This window comes from Lactuca serriola, chromosome 3, assembly GCF_051521515.1.
Source record: "Lactuca serriola cultivar US96UC23 chromosome 3, Lser_US96UC23_V15, whole genome shotgun sequence".
NCBI lineage: Eukaryota > Viridiplantae > Streptophyta > Magnoliopsida > Asterales > Asteraceae > Lactuca > Lactuca serriola.
In genome coordinates, this window is record NC_136410.1 from 190,364,016 (window position 1) to 190,384,724 (window position 20,709).

Genomic DNA, 20,709 nt, shown 5'->3' on the forward strand with positions numbered 1-20,709 from the left:
GAAAAATCCCCTCCCAACTGATGTACCTCTTAATCTGTGGTCAATCCCATCCATACAAGAAGAAGAATCATCATCTTGAGAAGAAATAACACAACTAATTAGATCTGAAACAGCTTTAATAACGCCATGAGAGAATTTTAGGTCTTCACTCTACGTGAGTGGTCTATTCTTATGGAAACATCAACAGTATGGTAGCGAAGAATGTGACTTCATCCATGGTTTATGGTAAAATTTTTTATAGAAGATGAGTGATGGTGTTGATGGATTATAGGGGGTTTTTTACAGAGAGAGGTGGCGATGGTGAGTGGTAAACCATGTTGACAGAACTAAGAGAGGAGATGTCATATAGATTGTATCTCTGTTGATCGATTCAATCGGCTGAATAATGTGAGAAAATACCGATTCAATTTTGACTTATTCATGTTTTTCGAAGAGTTTGTTAAGGGATGATACATTTAAGAGACACCCTTACTTTGACTTTTGACTTTTATTGACTAAATAAGATTTTCATGCATAAAATTGTTGTACATACTGCATAAATCTTTATACCTCTTAAAATTCAGCAAAATATGGTAAATGCTTTTTAAGGTATATATATATATATATATATATATATATATATAGAGAGAGAGAGAGAGAGAGACAGATAGACAGAGGAGGGTTCAATTGAGAAGAAAAAAGGTTGAGAATGGAGGAACCATTCTCAGCTAATCATTTAATGAGCTTAAAGACACGCGGTGGCAAACTTGTAAATAATCCAGATACATTAATGAGCGCTGACAAATTTGTAAATAATCCAAAATCATTAAACCGTCAGGGCACTTGAGTAATTTCATCACACATCAAATCTCGACAGAAAACCATCATTTCCCTCTTCGATACCCCATAACACGAAAACCGTTTGTAGAAGGATTCACTAACATAAAGGATTCTCAACATCGAGAATAAGAAAACGAAGAAAAATGTTTTTCGATGAAAGCATAAACAAAACCATTTCCTCGCTCTTGACTATGAAAGGTAACCATCAACGTTTTTTTCTTTGATTTTTATCGATTTCTAGTCATTTCTAAAATTATCACTTGATTACTTGAAATTTTTCATAATCGTCGTTCATTATTAGTTGATTTAGAACTAAAAAATTTGTAGTCATACTGTTCATTCTTCAAACTAGGTTGTTTACTTCAAATTTTGTGATAATCGTTCATTCTCGTAATCTTCCTTCATTATTAGTTGATTTACTTGAAATTTTTGTGATAATCGTCCATTATTAGTTGATATATAAATGATTTTACATCTTCTCTTCATTTTTCATACTTATTCACAACTTTTCTGTCAAAATATAAACATTACTTCACATTTCGCTTATGTTTTCTTAATATTAACTACTTACCCTTACAGAAACAACACCAACAGCGAAGCATACACATAAACGAAAAACAAAAACAAATAAAAAAGGTAAATAAAATATGTATTCCATTTTGATCTGATTAACTTTATTCATATGTGATTGCCAACATTTAGATGAGATTTTACATAAAAATACAACAGAAAATGAACATACTGAAGATAATTTTGGTTTGATATGTTTTGTGTACTTCTGAACACAAACAAAACTAAATTTTATATATATATATATATATATATATATATATATATATTATATTCACATATAAATAGAATATAATTTGTTGTCATATATACGTTATTCAAATATGAATACAACAAAAATTACTTATACATGTTCTATTCACATATGAATATAACATACATATTCATATGTGAATAAAAAACATGAATATATATGGTTTATTCAAATATTCATTTGTGAATATTTATGTTGTATTCACATATGAATACAACATAATTTGTTGTCATATATAAATTATTCAAATATGAATAAAAAATGACTTATATATGTTCTATTCACACATGAATATAACATATATACTCATATGTGAATAATATATATATATATATATATATATATATATATATATATATATATATAATTCAAATATTCATTTGTGAATATGTATGTTATATTCACATATGAATAAAACATAATTTGCTGTCATATATTCATTATTCAAATATGAATACAACAAAAATGACTTATATATGTTCTATTCGCATATGAATATAACATACATATTCATATGTGAATAAAAAATATGAATATATATGTTTTATTCAAATATTCATTTGTGAATATGTAAGTTATATTCACATATGAATAGAACATAATTTTTTGTCATATATACATTATTCAAATATGAATACAACGAAAATAACTTATATATGTTCTATTCACATATGAATATAACATACGTATTCATATGTGAATAAAAAATATGAATATATATGTTTTATTCAAATATTCATTTGTGAATATCAAACTCATTTATCTTCTACTCACTATTGAATGAAAGTAAGAAGACTAACATTTCTGATAAAGATTCACCAACTATGAGAGAAACACGATCAATGCAGAAAAATCAAAAAGGTATAAATTACATATCATCTCTTTTATATCCTTGCTATAATTTATAAATAACTTGTATATCCCACCTATAATTTCGTATATTAACATATGAGTATAACATATATATATATATATATATATATATATATATATATATATATATATATATATATATAACTGTTATCTTCATTTATAAAATATAAAATATTTTCTTTGTAAAATGTATTTCAAATTATTTATCTTCTACTCACTAGTTCATGAAGGTAAGAAGATTTGTATTTCTGATAAAGACCCTACAACAATGATAGAAACAGATTTGAAGAGGAAATATGCGAAAGGTACAAAATTTCTATCATATCTAATCTATTCGTATATGAATAAAATTCTATATCTTATTTATATTTTTGTAATAAATAAATATTAATAAATCAACGAGCATATGTCATATTCATATATCAATAACTTATTCAAATATGATATGTTTTCATTTCCTAGATAAAAAAGAAACTAAAACACCAAAGAAAGGAAAGCATCAAAGCAGAAAAAATCCATCAAAAAGGAAAACTCCTAAAAAACGACAACTACATGATTCAGACTCTGATTTTGAAAGTAGTCGTCCATCAAAGAAGGCGAAAAAAGGAGTCACCAATCAAGAAAGAGAAAAAAACCAGTGGTAAAGTAATTTTACACGATGAAAAACAGATGTTCACTAGAGTCATTATTATCTATAATCCTTGGGTTGAGCAAAAAACAAAAAGAATGTATAAGATCTATGGGTTTTAGAAGTTTGCTAAAAATGAAAATCACAGATATATCATTGAAGCTGGGATTTTATATTCTTCAAAAACTTGATTATGAGAGAATACTGATAGATGTTGAAGGAGTGGAACTGAAAATAACAACATAATCTGTTCATGACATGTTGGGCATTCCAAAAGGTGGAACCAAACTTACACAACTGGATCAATGGCCTAAAGATGATACTAGTTATGATGAATGGAAGCAAAAATGTCTAGAAGGATCAATCATCCGATTGAATGCGATCAAAAAAGTTATTGTTAGTACCACATAAGTTGATTTCAATTTCAAATTGAACTTCTTAGTTCTTTTTGTTGACACGTTTTGTCAGTCAACATCAATGGGAAGATGCAACCTATTTCCTTTGAGTTATATTTCAAGAAAAACAGATATCAGTAACATAGACTGGTGCAGCTATGTTTTGAACTATCTTGTTAGAACAAAGAACTCATACATACCATACTCAGATAACAACTACTTTGTTGGACCTTCAGCTTTCTTGGTGGTAAGTTATTATAGTGTGTAAACTTAATTTTTAGTAATATTAATTATTCATAACTGAATAGCACATATTCATATATGAATAAGAAAAATATACTTGTTCACATGTAATTCTTTACATTACTTATTCATATATCAATAAGTAAAAAATAATATTACTTGTTCATATATGTATCATTTACATTCAGTTGTTCTATGTTGATAACATCCACTCAAAAGCTTTAATGGTAACACGTAAACGTCTAACAATTTGTTATTGGAGCTCAGAGAAGATTAGATATCGAGAGACATTTGAACAATAAGAAGGTAGCTTTGGACTTGGAGAATTAAATTAAGAATTTGTTAATGAACAAGATCAAGGAGATACAGATCTTGAAGATGAAGATGAAGATGAAGTTGAACATGAAGATGATTTTGTTAAGGTAATTATTTTAAACATTTTAATAATATATGATTACATTAAATTATTATATTATTCTCTAATCATATTTCTTTTTATTACATAGGCATATGAATCAAAATTAGACAAAATGCTTAATAGTTTTGAGAAAATGAAAGAGAAGATAAATTCAAAACTCAATGATGTGATAACAAAGTTCCCTGAAAAGGAAAGTTTTTGGATTTTCAAAGAAAATATGACAAATATAATTGTTGGAGAAAAAACTAAAAGTACAACACTTTTTGAATTTCCAAGTAATGAAACTATAGTTGAAGGTATCAATTTGACACCAATAATGGGTCAAAAAACAAATGATCAAAAAGACAATGAAGATGAAGAAGGAAATCGTAAAGAAGAAAATGATGATGATGATGGAAGTCAACCGGAAGTGGATTATTTGCTTGATTCAAATGAAGTAGAGAATGAAGGAATAAAGAATGATGAAGATAAGAATCAAAAAGAAGGTGGAATTGATGTAAAAGAGAAAGATGGAAAGAACAATGAAAATGAAAATGTTCAAGAGAAAAAAGATGATGATGCTGAAGAAACAAATAGTCATTAAGAGACTATTCAACAAACTGAAAATGAAAATATGTTTGATAAAGTTGTTGACAACATTGTGGATAATGTCCTTGGAAATTGATTTTCAAGTTTAAATAGTCAAGAAGATGAAATCTGGAATGACCCTGAAATGAAAACTATTTTGGATAATATTGATATAGGTAAATTTTGACTTACTTTTATTTTTAAAAAATATATAAAAATATTAATACACAATAACAATTTTGTTTATTAAATTTTGACCAGGCTCACCAATGACTAGAAGTAAAACTAATACTCTGATCAGTCAAGTTATTCAAGGTAAGTTACTATCAACTTATTATTTATTCACTAATTAATTAATTAATTATATTTAATATATAATATTAAATGGATCTTGCAGAAAAGGGAAAATCAGAAGGTGTACATAAACAAGGAAAAGAAGTTGAAAAAACAAAGGGAGATGATACAGGTAAATGAATGATTTAAAATATATTACAATATTTATATTGATTTTTTTAATAACATTGTTTATTTATAAGTGAATAATACACTATATAAATGATTAAAAAATATAAAATATTCATATATGATGTATATGTTTCAGGCAAGGAAAACTCTGAACATGGAAATAAAGGATGAGGAGAAGCTAAGAACATGAAAGATGGAGGTGCAGAAAAACAAACATAAATTGAGAAAGGAAATGCAGAAGATAGAGGTAAATAGTTGATTCACTAATAAAGGAATATAATAAGTTTTATTATTCACAAATGAATAACACAATATACGAATAAATAAAAAAATATAGTATTACTTATTCATAAATAATGATATGCATTACTTATTCATCAATGAAAACATTACTTATTCACAAATAAATTACTTAATCAAAGTTCTTTATCTTTCAGGAAAGAATAAGTCAGAAAATGAAAACAACAAAGGAGAAAAAGCTGACAAGACAAAAGGAAATGAAGGAGGTAACAATTTGGAAAAACATTTCAAAATATATAAAACTATATTATAATTAGCTTACAACTATATATATGATAAATCTCCTGGCATGTAGATACTCATCCAAGCTTTAGTCTAGGTCTCAGTCAAGATTCAGATCAAACTTTAAGTAAAAAATCTAATGAATCTTCACCAAAAAAAACCACTTACAAAGAAACAAATCAAAGACGACCATCAGAAGGTTGTATCAAATTAGCAAACAAAAATGTTCTTAATCCAAAACCAATCTATATAGCAATTCCTACTGAAGTAGGACCATCAAAGCATGATCTGGATGAACCAAGAGAGAAGAAGCTTGTCAATGCTTTCAAATGCAGAATAATAGACACAAAACCTAAATTGACACATCAGGAGAGTATTGTCTGTGAGTGGTTGTTCAACTTGAAAGGGAATACGCCGTAAGTAACTTTATTTTATAGACATTCATATATGATTATTATATATATAATAATGTATGACATTTTGATTATATATTTGTAAAGATGTGGTTGTCCAATCAAAATATGGTCAGATAACAGAAAGAGCAATTATGGAAAGTCTATATGCAAGCATGGAGATTTTTGGAGAAGTTTTAGACACTTGGGTTGATTTACTTAACCACCAAGAACTGGGAATGGATTTTGGAAATTCATCATACAGACTCTTCTTGAAAGTTGGAGTTTATGTAAGTTTATGTTCTAACCTTAGTTTCTTCTTTATTCATAAATGAATACACCAATATGATGTATTCATTTATGAATCTTATATTTTTTTACAACTGAAATTCACATATGATTATACCAATATGATGTATTCTTTAAGATAATTATGTATAGTCAACTGAAATTCACATATGGTTACGTATTCATCTTTGAATAAAAAATAAAAAATAAATATTTATAGTATATACTTATGATTATTATACCAACACGATGTATTTATTTATGATTAACAATTTAGTCATCCTTTAAAAAAATATTGGTTACAAACTGCTTATCTAACTTCAACATTGTCTGATGAAAGAAAGTATGAAAAATTCAAGGAGAACTTTCATGATAGTACCGATAGGTACAAAAAATCTTGAACATAAAAGATGTTGACATGGTATGTTAGCTAAACTTTTTTATATATATTTTATCAACAAAATACTTACCATTATATACATAAAACAAGTATTCTTTCCAGTTGTTAGAAATGCTCACATTTTTGTGATTGTCTTCAACATAAAGAAACCATCAATTGAAATTCTGGACAACAGTGCAGTTGAGGGGGATTATGAAGGGAAATACAGAGTACTATTGAAAGCTTTAGTATGTACCCAATTCACAACAACATAAAAGAGCCAATTTATTACATATCTAACTTTTATTTTATTTAATGATCCGAATTTTTTTTATGAGATACTTTAAAGAAATAAACCATCCAAGAGAAAATGTAATCTCAAAAGAAAGTATCACACCTCAACGACTTGAAATGCCATGGAGAGTAGTTAAAAACAAAGCTGATTGTAGGGTCTTTGCAATGTGACATATGGAGACCTATATGGGACAACCACCCTCAAAGTAGAAACCAAGTCTTCATAAAGAAAGTGCAATTCAACAAACTACTTTAGAGAAGCTCAGGAAAATGTATGCACACCAAATGCTAACTTTTGAAATTAACATATTTAAGGCTAAGGTGTTGGATCTTGCTGAAAAATGTCAAAAAGTTGAATTCAAAGTGTGTATTGCTCATCCGTACAAGGCTATGCAAACAATTCAAAACAGGTTAAAAGACTATTGATGATTGCTTGTGATGAAGTGTGATGGTATAGAACAGTTTGTGTTGAAGATTAATGAATTTGAAGTACATGTAAGATGATTCTGCGAAACAAGTTTTAGATGGTTTGTTAAATTTTATTGAACATCATTTAAATAGTTTGTGAAATGCTTATGAACAGGTTACATTATCTTGTGTTGAATAATTATGTAATAGAAACAACTTTGCTTATTTCTATCAGTTTTTTATATTCAAATATTTTCAAAGTTTATTTCTGTTTATTCATAAATGGATACAAATATGATATATTCATTTATGATTAAGTTAGGAGTAATATGTCAGTATAACAAAGTTCATATATGAATATAACAAATTTCAGATATGAATATAACTTATTTATTAGTAGAAACAAGTTTTCTTATTTCTGTCATTTTTTATATTCAAATATTTTCAAAGTTTATTTATGTTTATTCACAAATGAATACGAATACGATATATTCATTTATGATTAAGTTATGAGTAATATGTTAGTATAACAAAGTTCTGATATGATCATAACATATACGAATATAACTTATATATTAGTATAACAAAGTTCACATATTTGTATTCATTTATGCTAGATTTCAATATTATCTAAGTTTATTCGTAATTGAATACCAACATTGTATATTCATTCACCTTTAATATGTAAATAATAAAATCTTCAGTGATAAATGAATCCACATATTATGTATTCATTTATGAATAATTTACAAATAATATCTGTATTTCACATATAAATTTACCATATCAACATAACCTATTTAATATAACATATTTAAAAAAACAAATATGATATATTCATTTTAAAAGAACATATATTTCAAATCTCAATTTACCATATCAATATAAATGTGTATTATTCATACATGAATATTATTGTTTATGGTTATTATCTGCATGTAATCATAAATGAATAAAACCAAAAAACATTAAAAAAAAACAAAAACCCTAACTGTCTTTTGTTGATTGAGCAATTGCAATTCTTACTGGACATGTACATAAATTGTGAGGAACTCACTTTCTACATCCTGAACACATTCTATGTTCTTTTTTAGAATTTTCATATACTACTTCAACTGTACTTGGAATTCTTTTCTTGATTCCAGAACCTTTATTTCTTTGAACTTGAAGAACATGAATATTAATCTCTTTTGGAATAGGAATAGAAACACCCATAAGCTTGCATACGACTTCACCATCCGTCTTGCTTTTCAATCTAGCAAATGTATAATCACTTTCACTCTCAAATTCCTTCAACAATATCTGTTGTTTCTCAACAAACAAAGTCAATTTCTTTTTGTCATCTCTTACAATATCCAAACATGATTCAAAATTATAATATGAATCATTGACTAGCTTCACATTCTCGCAATCCCCTAAATCAGATTGAAGAGAACTAAAACGATAATTTCTTGATATCACATCCTTTCTCCATCTTTTCAGAATATACCTTTCAGGAATTTCTTTCACACCACATCTCATCATTATTGTAAAAGCATGTCTGCATAAAACACCCATACTCTTGAAATGTTCACAACTGCAATTTATTTCTTTCTCTTCAACTTTTATTTCAACCTGATACAAAAACATAATAAAAAAAATGAAAAAATAATTTAAACAAAAATTACACATTTACATTCATATATGAATACTCATATATGAACAATCATATATAAGTATTCATATATGAATATTACATTCTAATCATATACAATAATACATATTCATATATGAATAATAATAAATAAATATTCATATATGAAAATGTTTTAAATTTAAAATAATAAGAATATTCATTTATATGAATATTCTCATATTCATTTATATGAATATTCTCATATTCATATATAAACATTACATTTTTCATAAAAAACTATTAAATTACCTTAAATTCATTTTTAAATTCCCTTTTAGTGTTGTTGTGTTGCACAATATAAACTTCCAACCAATCTTCAATACCAACATACAAGTATGTACAGAAAAAACTTGCTTTATATATTTCCTTTTGCACCTAAAAAAATAATGTACTTGTATAAACCTTTGACGCTTGTAGTTCTATTTCTCGAAGTGTTTGCATTTTATATGATGTTTTCTTTGATGCCTTATCAAGCTCTCGTTGAGTATTCCTGTGCTTTTGAATGACAGTGTCGTAATTCATCATGAAATTCAAAAGTAAATTACCACTTTCTGAGTAAGTATTAAAGCATGAATTCATACTCTCTGACCTCGACCGTAGTCTTCATCAACCCATACATTGCAATATCATTAAAATATCCAGGTATCCCTGAATCACGTTTTGTAAACATGTCTCTAAACCATCTCGTGTCTTCCAGATTGAATTCCTTCATAAGCAAACCTATTTCACCTCAAATACATCAGGTTTCATATTAATGTCCCAAACAAGCTTCGAGAATGTTTTTCTAAAGGTTGTGTTCGTAAATAAATCATCTGATATATGTATTAAAACAAAAATAATATAAACTTCTATATTTATTCATTAATGAATAAATATGAATAAGTAAAATATCAATAAATATTCATAAATGAATAAACTAATATTTGAAAAAATTACAATATTCATCTATGAATAACTAAATACTATCACACATATTTGAAATATATTAAAATAATACCTTGTTTTTCAACTTCTTCATTATATGCCACGTACATAATCGGTGCTTTGAATTAGGAAAAATATTCTCAATAGCTTGTTTTATTGCACCACCTTGATCAGTTAAAACAAGTGTTGGTTCTTTCCCATGAGTTTTAAGAAACGCTTTAAGCAACCAACAGTAGGACTCAATGCTTTCATTGTTTAGCAAAGCCGCTCCAATAGTAACTGATTTTTTATGATGGTCAATAGCAGTAAATGGAACAAAAACCATTCGATACCTAACACACACAAAAAAAAGTGTTCATTAAACTCAATTTTTGATGTATTCATAAGTAAATATAAAAATATTCATGTATGAATACAGTTACAGTATATGATTAGAATAATTTCAACAATAAATACTAAACATGAAACATAAAAGGTAAAATATTCATATATGAATAAGCAATAAAAAAGTAGATAGAATAACTTACTTGTTTGTTTGGAAAGTCGCATCAAACGAGATAACATCACCAAATTCAACATAATATTCCTTCTCCATTTCATCAGCTCAAAACATACAGTCCAAAACATTATCTTGACAATTAAACTCAAATGAGTAATTTGGATAGTGAGCTTGACGGTCATTCATTGTGTTTACTATCATTTGGGCATCTTTATAACCTATAACCCTATTGATATTTCTCCTTTAAGTTTTATAGTCAACTACTTTGGGCTTTACAAACTCATACCCACCTCTCAAACTTGCCCTCAACTTATGAGTCATAGTTGGGCCTATTTTTGATGTGGAAGCACGCACTATAAACTCTTTTTCTGAATATGATATTTGTCTCGCTTTTTTTAAATCACTTCTCTTCTCAAGTGGATGGTTGTGAAGTTCATCAAACTAAAAAACTTTATAATATGGAGTTTCATACACAGATAAAAATATAATCTTTGCTTGAGAACCAATAACTCTTGAATTTAAATTTCGTTTCCTACTAACACCACTTGTACCCAATGTGTCACAAGATTTATTTTTCTGTTTGCCACCACGATTACATATAACATGTTTCTTCTTTATAATCTTGTTATCAAACCTTGACTGCGTGCTCAGTCTCACATCAAAACCACCAATTTCAGCATACTCAGAATACATTTTGATGGCCAAATCTAATGATTTGAAGATAAAACATTTAAATGGAATAAGTTGAACAGGTACATCTGTCTTATAAACATATTCTCCAATTATATCACCACAATATTGTGCATCATCTACTGAACTTGAAGATTCACCACCTAAAACATTATAAATCTAAATGAATCTAATAATGCATGAATAAAACAATCATATATGAATACATGAAATTCATATAAATAAAACAAAAAACAATGTATATTAATGGATTAATAAAACATTCATATATGAATACATAAAATTGATGAGGATTCAAAATAAATAAAATAAACATAACTTATTCATATATGAATAAAACGAACATAATAATAAATTTGAAATTACAATTATCACACGTTTATTCATATATGAATAAGTCAATAATTTATTCATATTAACATATTGATATGTCAATAAATGATAATCAACAAAATTAAAAACAACAAAATAATTCAGTAAGTGATATCTTCAAAAAATGAGTTCTCAACATCTTCTTCTTCACTCTCACACATAGAAGAATACAAATCACCATCAATAACACTAGAATTTGACACAATAAACCAAATGATCTGTATAAATAAACAAAAACAATCTTAATATCGAATATATCTCACAAAAAAAAGTCATAAATATGAAAACCTGGTTAATTTCCAATATATCTCACCTCAACGTACAAAATATCTGAAAGAAACTTAAATCAGCTCGATCAGATGATGCAATTAAGCAATCTCTCTCAGTTCAGAGGGTAAAAACCACAACGATATATCCGATTGAAAATTAAATCAGCTCCGATTTGAAATAAAGATCTCAAACTACATAACAAAAATCCGATGAAACAACTCCAATACATATTCGAAACTTCAGCAAAAACAAAAATAATATACGTAATTCCAAACAAATTATATAAAGCAATAATGTTGATAATAAACTCCGATATATTCGATTCAAATGATATACATACCTGATCAAATCGGAAACTGAATACGAAGAAGAAAACTGAAACACAGATGCGAAACTTTACGATTAATGAAAAAAATACGTATAATTGCTAACGAGTTATATAAAGAAAAGAATATTGATAATGAATTCCTCATATCCGATTCAAACGGGCTAAATATATCATCAAATCGGAAACTGATAACAACAAACATGTAAGTTCAATATAAAAAAATAACTAATTTACAAAGATACCCTTAATGAAAAATGACACACATATTTTTTTAAGGTGTACATGTTAGATAAATGATTAGCTGAAAATGATTGTCCCATATTCAATCTTTTTTATTTTTTCAAATTATTGCCCATATTTTAATGTTAATTTGAAGTCAAAACTAAATTTGATAATAATAATAATAATAATAATATGTTAATTTATATACGTTACACCAACATTATTCTATTTATATTATTCAAAAGTGCATAATACTAGAAAACCACGCAAAGTTTATGTGAGTACTCGAAAGGATATCATGTTAAGGTAACATATCAAGGAGCAGCTATTGAATAGCATTGCATAATGCATTAATAGTTCCCCGTTGGTTGATTAATCAGTCGGTGGTGACATCAACCAATTCTGGTTCGATTGCACACAACGTATGAATCCATGCGATTTGATCGCCCGCTTTAATTTCAAAGTCTGAACCCGAGTCATTGACGATAGCGACCGAAACCGGAGCCTCTTTGAGGGGACTAATCCAGCCTCCCATAACTTTAATGGATTGTGGCAATACATCAGGTATAGGAGCTACAAAGCATTTAAACAATTGTATTTATATAACAACCGTTAAGTAATTAATATCACAAATAAAAAGTTGCAATAAAATGTTTACCAATATCAAAAGATACTCCCACAGGCACAATGAACCTTAAGTCTGTGGGAACCTCTGTCTGATCCCACCAGTTAGGTGGTATGTTGAGCGTCTTTGAACTATAAAAAATAAAATATAACGGTAATTTTCTGATTTGCAAACTATAAAAAGGTAGACCTAACGAAGTCAATATCAACTTGCAACTAGGTTTTGAGTTCGGACTTGCAAAAAGGAACAGTAATTAACATACCTTGAAAGAATAAATCCAGACGGAAAAACAGCTTGGTCTGACATCCTATTCACAAGCACACGAGGAGGCACTTGGTCGGTGTTGTTATTTGCCATGACCACTGAAAATACTCGGTATAATTAAATTAACGTGAATATAGTAAATACTGATTCTAAAAGAACCACTAATGCGATTAAAAATTAAACACTTTCCAATCAGTGGTGTAAAGTAAAATGATCATATAGCCAAAACAATAATGTGGACAATGGCATAACGTAACAAGAAGCTGCTCGATGTAGGTTGTAAATCCAATAGCGGAAACAACAAAATGGCCAATCAGTAGCGAAATGTAACAACATTTTTTTTTTTTTGTTAATTAGAAAATTAAAATCGTAACCCAAAATCCTGTGAAGATAACGTTTCACCACCACCACCTGCCACCGTCTTCAACTAGTGTTTAATCCGCAACAATAATAGAGCAAAAGATATTCAAACAACTGACTAAATCACATTCAGAAAAATGGGTATTACATATTTAAACAAATTTCATCGGTAAATCACAAGCATACCAAGGATATGGACGTGATGTGAAAAACTAAACGCTAAAAATATTGAATGACATTGTCCTTTTCAAATAAAATCATATTGCAACTAGAAGAATTCGACTGTTGTCAACATTTACAGCATAAAAAGATTTTGGTATTAATTGAATCGCTACAAAACGCGAAATATTCAGAACTAAAATAACATTGTACTAAACATTTAAATCATCAATTTAAACACCCATGCATTGCGTTAGGCTCAACATGTGCAGACTCAGCCAAAAATAATAACTATTATAAATACAAATCAAAAGATTGATGCGCAGTACCAATAAAAAACCCTAAAAAGTCACAAAAATCATGATTTATTTACTTGAGTTCCAAGCAAAGATAGGCAAACAAAATCAGAGGGTACGACATGTTAAAGGCACAGCGAAATCAAGCAACATACCTGCTTCGCCGATCTACGATTTAATATATAGATTGTTTGTAATATAAGGGCAATAAAATAAGGGCAAAACTAAAATCTTATATCCATGTAACTAATATTATCCTGCTTTACCGCGGCGTATATATAAATGTTGTAATTTGTAATATTTTTGTAAATATATTTTAATATACAGATTGTTTGTGTAAAAAAATATATGTATATATGGACATTTTCTGTAAATTATATAGATAATTTTTGTAATTTATTTTATATAAATGGATAAAACTTATTAAAATATAAAATTCTTAAACATAGACCTTTTATGCAGAAAAATATCTACACATGGACCGGTCTTGTAATTTTATCCTCTATGTAGGGACCAAACATCATTTCTATAAATATAATTATGCACACGGACCTATTTCGTAAATTATATGACAGTAGCTTGTGATTTATTTTCTATAGGGACCAAACATGTCAAATATGCAAACATGTCAATATAAGAAATATAAAGAGTAGAAAATGTCAATGTTCAAATTTGAAGGGTAAAAATGAAATTATACAAAATAGGGTTGAAAAGTGGTATTCAACAAAGGGGTATAAAGTGCAAACACATGAAAATTTAGGGACCTGCCTGCCAATGTAAGAAAGTTTTGTGGCAAAATTTGAAATAAGAAATTTTGTTGCCAAACACAACAAAAAAAAGAGAGTATTAGGGTAGATACTTTTAGCGACGACATGACCTTTAACAACGACATGACCTTTAGTAACGACATCAAACGAGATACACTTGGTGTCGCTGCTAAAGGCTAATGTCGTCGCTAAAGATATCCACAGGTGATCCGACAAACACGTGTTACTTTCAATTTTGGTCTTACATTTGCAACATGATTAACATGATAGGGTTCACTCTAGTGGAAGTAATAGCAATGACATCTTTTGCGACGTCCGTGTCGCCGCTATTGTTGTTGATCCGTGTGACCCACATGATAAGTGATCTTGGCCCTACGATAGCGACCTGATCTAACGGCCAAACATCACGAGAAAATGTTGCACTTGTTTTCCCTCTAACATGTCATTGCTACTGGTCTATAATCGCCGCTAAAGGCTTTCCAACAAAAGAATAGTCCACTTTTGTTTGACTTCGCACAGATCAGCTACTTCGTGCAGCCGTTTTCTTTCTCGAATTCTCCAACGGGGACACAGTATTTTCGGCGTATTATGACGTTTTTCACTTACGAACTCCTTCGACTTGCCTCCATCACCAACTCGTCAGACTAGTTCATCCATTTCTGGTGACAGGCATCGATTTCCGGCGACATCCATCGATTTCTAACGACAGACCATTCTCCAACATCGATTCCCGGCAACAGTATGTCCTCCTTTCTCTTTTTGTTTCTGTTTTGACCTTGATTCCTCTACTTATTTGTTGAATTTCACCTGCTTAAGCACCATAACAACCACATCGCCACAACAAATCTGTTCTCCAGCGACCACCACCAGTTGATTTTTCGTTCCATAGGTGTGTTTTTCTAGCATAACTTTTCTTTCCCTTTCTATTCTAACCTTGATTCCTCTACTTATTTGTTGAATTTTTCCTTATTAAGCAACACAACAGCTACCACTGCCACAACAAAGCTGTTCTCCAGCGACCAACACAACTATAACACAACCAGTTGATTTTTCCGGCCACAGGTGCGTTGTTCCGGCATAATTTTTATGTTATGCATGTATAATGTGTATTTTGTTACTCTTTTAGCTTTATATGAAAATTGTATATGAATTTTATATGAAAATTGAAGTGTTATATGAATTGTAAATGAACCTCTTACACGAAATTTGTATATGAATTGAAAGTGTTATTTGAAATTTGTATATGCATGTTGTTACATGAAAGTTTTACTTGCAAGATCAAAGATTCGAATTGGTATATATGCATGTATTGTGTGTGTTTGGTATATATGGTTTTTTAGGTTTTTGTGGTAAAGTTTGGTAACTTCATAAAATGACTCAACAATTTTGAAAATGGTGAATGCATATGTCTATATGTAACGCATGCGTTTCTAGGCTAGGCATTAACATTGATGTAATAGTCTAGGTCAACGTTTGTAACTCTTTTTGAAGTAATAATGATGAAATATTTGAGTACTATGTGAATTATGTGTTTATTTGCTTAATTATTATAATTGAATGAATTAAGAATAAAATAAGCATCAAAATTAAAGTATGAGATAAGCCCGATATCTTTACATAAAGTTTTAGTGGTTGAAACAAGGATTCCAGAGATATAAAGAATGTCGAAATCCGAGTTATGACAAAGAAGTTATCACCTGTCGAAGTTTCGCGACAGATGCGACACGACGCTGAGTGACGTAAAATGTGAATTTACAATAGAGCGATATTTAGCCTTAGTGATCTAAATGAAAGTCGTAGAATACGTTAAACCGCGTGCATGCATAAAAAGAACGCCCAAATCTGACTTCGTATGAGGAAGTTATGATTTTTCGAAGTTTCAACTTAGCAGTAGACAGCCCGAAGTTCGAATATGAGATCGAGCGATATTTATCAAAAACTTTCTAAATGAGAATTGAAGATCTCATCAATAGTAGTGCAATGATGGAAAGACAGACAAAAATGGACGTCAGATGAAGAAGTTATGAATTTCTAATGGAGTTTTTTTGTCCCCGCCTACTAAAAATAATATAAAAGTAATATATTTATAATATGTTAAAAATAAAGTCAAAATTAGCCAACGGAATCTAAACGAGAGTTGTAGAGCATATTCTCACCTATGCTTTGATATAAAGAACGTCGAAAATGGAGTTTGTATGCGAAAGTTATGAATTTCTGAAGTTCGGGGCGCGAACCCCAAAGCTGTGTCAGTGGCCACGACGTGGAAACAGTGCCCACGACGTGGCATGACTTCTGACGCCTTCTGGAGCCTGACAGAGCAAGTGGACGATGACGCATGCAATGACGTTCAAGCCCACGACGTGGAAAATGAGAAATTTGCCCTATAAATAGATTTTAAGGGGCAACCTGTAACATCCAAAATTTCAAAACAATTAAAACTTTTCAAAACCACTCATTTTAATAACGTTGTTACAAAAAGGTTTTCAATACATCATTTAACAGAGTATTTTCCCCAGGTTCATATCATAAAACACCAACGCGAGGAACGGTACGATCACGCCTTTGCCTTGCCACAGCCTCTTGAGAACCTGAAACATAAAACCGCAACTGTAAGCCCGAAAGCTTAGTGAGATACCCCTAGAATACCAACCACATATACGCCTTTCCAGGCCCTGACCTTCCGGTCCATGTGTCTCAGGGGACTTCCGTCCCTGCTGGGTAAACCTTCCGGTCCTACCCACGCCGACCTTCCGGTCCATCACACAACATATTGCCTTCCGGCCCATAACATATCGCCTTCCGGCCCATAAGCATAAAATGCATATATAACATAACAAATAATCATATAGCAGTTCATAGACAACAATCGATCAACAGATCACATATCATAACATTACTCTAAACAAGATACCGGTCTGGCCGGTCACTAGCATAACATTACCCTATGAATCAGTCAACATACTAAATGCATACATACGCCTTTCCAGGCCATGACCTTCCGGTCCACATAGTAATGCCTTCCGGCCCATAACATGTATTGCCTTCCGGCCCATAACATATAACAACTGACAACTACCCGGATTTCCATCCGATAAAAGGGTTGGCATTGGTGCCATAAACCCTAGCGATATAGTGAGGATAACTCACCTCGAAACTGCCAACTGAACGGATAGCTCAAGCTGCTCCGATCACTGATACGATCTCCACCTCTGGATAGCCACCAATGCACTGAACTCAAACAATAAACAACAATTACCAAAATACCCCTGAAACCACTGGTCAACCCTTGATCAAAGACAAGGTCAAAGTCATCCCCTGACTGACCCTACTCGCCGAGTCCACCCTATGACTCGCCGAGTCCCCATACTCAGAACTTCACTTAACCCGCGACCTAACTCGCCGAGTCACCCCAAGACTCGCCGAGTCCAACGACTCTGAGTCCACTCGCCCTTGACTCACCGATTCCTTAAGATTCCTTTTCTACACGTCGAGTATCCCCTTTTTACTCGACGAGTTCCTCCTGGAAGAATCGCGGGGCCACCCCGACTCAACTCGCCGAGTCCCAGTTATTCTTCAAGCTACTCGCCGAGTCTGTTCATCAGACTCGTCGAGTCCATGCCATGCAGTCGATCAAACTGCTTCCTGAAATACGTATGGTCCCGAGATATACAATCATGGGACTTTCTGGACTTCTAAACATCTTATTACTGGGGTATAATCGTCTGGGTAATAACATAATAACCCATCTAATCACTAAATGGGTTTCATAAACCCTAGATTCGTATACACATCAAAATAACAGAAATGGTCCGAGTATTACCTGAAAACGCACTCTCTGTGTCCCCAAACCTCAGGACTCGATCCTCCTTGATATTCCTTTGGCCAAACTCTTCTTCTTCTTGCCTAACAAGTTCCTCAAAGTTCCAATAGCTTTCTCTCCTGCTCTAGACGTCCACAACGATTAGGGTTCTTCTCAATCGGCCAAAAGACGGACAATGACGGCCTAAGGGGCGTTATATACGATCCAAAACCAAATGGCTAGGGTTTCTGCTGAACAGCGTCGACTCGCCGAGTCCATATCTGGACTCGTCGAGTCCAGTCGCGAACCCGCGACCAAGTCTGCGGTCCTACTCGGCGAGTCTAGGCTCCAACTCGCCGAGTCCCTTCTTAAAACACCCCCAAATCATAGTTATATCGATATTTGAAATTCCGGGCTGTTACCACTCTCCCCCACTAGAACTAGACTTCGCCCTCGAAGTCTCACTTTGAAAATAGCTCCGGGTGCTGCTCTCGCATCACACGTTCCAGCTCACCGGTCATTTCCGGCCCATCCGGTGCTGCCACCGAACTAATACTAGAGGTATCTCCTTATACCTCATAGCCTCGATCTTCCGATTTCTGATGACCACTGGTCTCTCAGCATAATTCAGGCTCGCATCCACCTGAATATCCTCTAATGGAACCACCGCCGACTCATCGGCTATGCACTTCCTCAATTGCGACACATGAAAGGTGTCGTGGATCTGTCCCCACTCCGCTGGCAACTGCAATCGATAGGCTACCCAGCCTATCCTTGCAATCACCCGAAATGGCCCAATGTACTGGGGCCCAACTTGCCCTTCTTCTTGAATCGAATCACTCCTCTCCAAAGAGAGGCCTTCGGGAGTACGAAGTCGTTGACCTGAAACTCAAGCTCGGATCGGTGGCTGTCTGCATAACTTTTCCTGTCGGCTCTGGGCGGTCAATAACCTCTGTCTCATCTGCTGAATCTGCTCCGTCGACTGAAGCCCGATCTCTGTACTGTCCATCGCTCTCTGTAACCGAGAATTACCCAAGATGCAACTCTGCTCTAAATCCCAACAATCACTCGACCAATAAGGGTTAGGAAACCCTGAACCACCGGATCCCCGATCCAAAGCCCACTTTGTCCATCCCGGACCAACTGAGAGATCCATTCTCACTCTCAGAGTAACTCTCACAAGTTCTCCTCTTGCCATCACATACACATGCTGAACTAGCCCCAACACCCGCAGGTTGGAAGACCCGATACACTGATGATATCCTCGAACATCTCCCAAGATGAACCACTACATCCACCCTACACTCTGATCAGAATCACACTGAGAATTTAAGATTCTCTCTCCCCCTGCATCCCTTCTGAGCCTCAACAGACATCCCCAAACCGGATGGGTTCCTACTTCGCTGCCGCGAACACGATGCTCGAAGCCATACTCGAAATACTCTAACCATAACTCTGCTCTGCAGCTTTCATTCTCGTGAACTTGCACTCCCCTTCGGAGTTACACACCTTTCTCTTTTCCTTCCAAGGGACCCTCTTGGCCATAATGCCACTCCAACCGGTGCCACGGTGCTTGCCCCAAGCGACACCACCCTTTTTGCGTAACCGCTATTCACATACTCTGGTTCTCATTGCAGGGGCTCTCAATCCCATGCACTCTCTCCACTCATCAAAATCACTGCTTCAGCTAAACAAGATCACTAACCCGGGGCCAGACCTTCCAATGCAATCACACTGCAACATACACAATCCGCAATCTCAAACTGATCCAGCAATACCAACAGAGCCTCCAACATGACTGGACCGACTCTCATAACACATACTAGCCACTCGAGGCTATATCTCTGTGGGTCCGTACACCCAAACTCTGCGAACCCTCAGGTTCTAACTCTGGGAACCTTCCGGTTCCAGCTCTAGAAACATGCACAACATAATCCCGTGGGAT

At 32.1% G+C, this 20,709-nt stretch overlaps 2 protein-coding genes across 2 annotated transcripts; both read right to left on the bottom strand.

Annotated features, from left to right (window-relative positions):
- Window positions 1-8,292: 8,292 nt before the first annotated feature.
- Window positions 8,293-10,708, bottom strand: LOC145095938 (protein FAR1-RELATED SEQUENCE 7-like). Its single transcript, XM_079033743.1, has 8 exons — window positions 10,641-10,708; window positions 10,345-10,445; window positions 9,807-9,909; window positions 9,582-9,679; window positions 9,439-9,503; window positions 8,622-9,128; window positions 8,420-8,446; window positions 8,293-8,310 (listed from the first exon to the last, which is right to left on the bottom strand). Exons 1-8 carry the CDS (start codon window positions 10,706-10,708, stop codon window positions 8,293-8,295), a joined length of 987 nt encoding a protein of 328 aa, XP_078889869.1.
- A 1,996-nt stretch (window positions 10,709-12,704) lies between these two features.
- On the bottom strand, window positions 12,705-14,434 carry LOC145094768 (deoxyuridine 5'-triphosphate nucleotidohydrolase-like). The gene is made up of 4 exons (XM_079032821.1): window positions 14,354-14,434; window positions 13,382-13,481; window positions 13,153-13,250; window positions 12,705-13,067 (listed from the first exon to the last, which is right to left on the bottom strand). The coding sequence occupies exons 2-4, from the start codon at window positions 13,474-13,476 to the stop codon at window positions 12,871-12,873; spliced, it is 390 nt and encodes a 129-aa protein (XP_078888947.1). The 5' UTR covers window positions 13,477-13,481; window positions 14,354-14,434; the 3' UTR covers window positions 12,705-12,870.
- Between the last annotated feature and the right edge of the window lie 6,275 nt (window positions 14,435-20,709).

Excerpts from the sequence above, each read along its gene's own strand:
- LOC145095938 (XM_079033743.1), bottom strand. The coding sequence starts at position 10,708 with ATGGAGAAGGAATATTATGTTGAATTTGGTGATGTTATCTCGTTTGAT. Across the intron at positions 9,910-10,344 it reads TGAAAGCATTGAGTCCTACT|GTTTGCTTATGAAGGAATTC; the intron begins GTTGGTTGCTTA and ends GAGGTGAAATAG. Across the intron at positions 9,680-9,806 it reads TATTTTAATGATATTGCAAT|GAATACTCAACGAGAGCTTG; the intron begins GTATGGGTTGAT and ends TCAAAAGCACAG.
- LOC145094768 (XM_079032821.1), bottom strand. The coding sequence starts at position 13,476 with ATGGCAAATAACAACACCGACCAAGTGCCTCCTCGTGTGCTTGTGAAT. Across the intron at positions 13,251-13,381 it reads TCTGGATTTATTCTTTCAAG|TTCAAAGACGCTCAACATAC; the intron begins GTATGTTAATTA and ends TATTTTTTATAG. Across the intron at positions 13,068-13,152 it reads GGGAGTATCTTTTGATATTG|CTCCTATACCTGATGTATTG; the intron begins GTAAACATTTTA and ends AATGCTTTGTAG.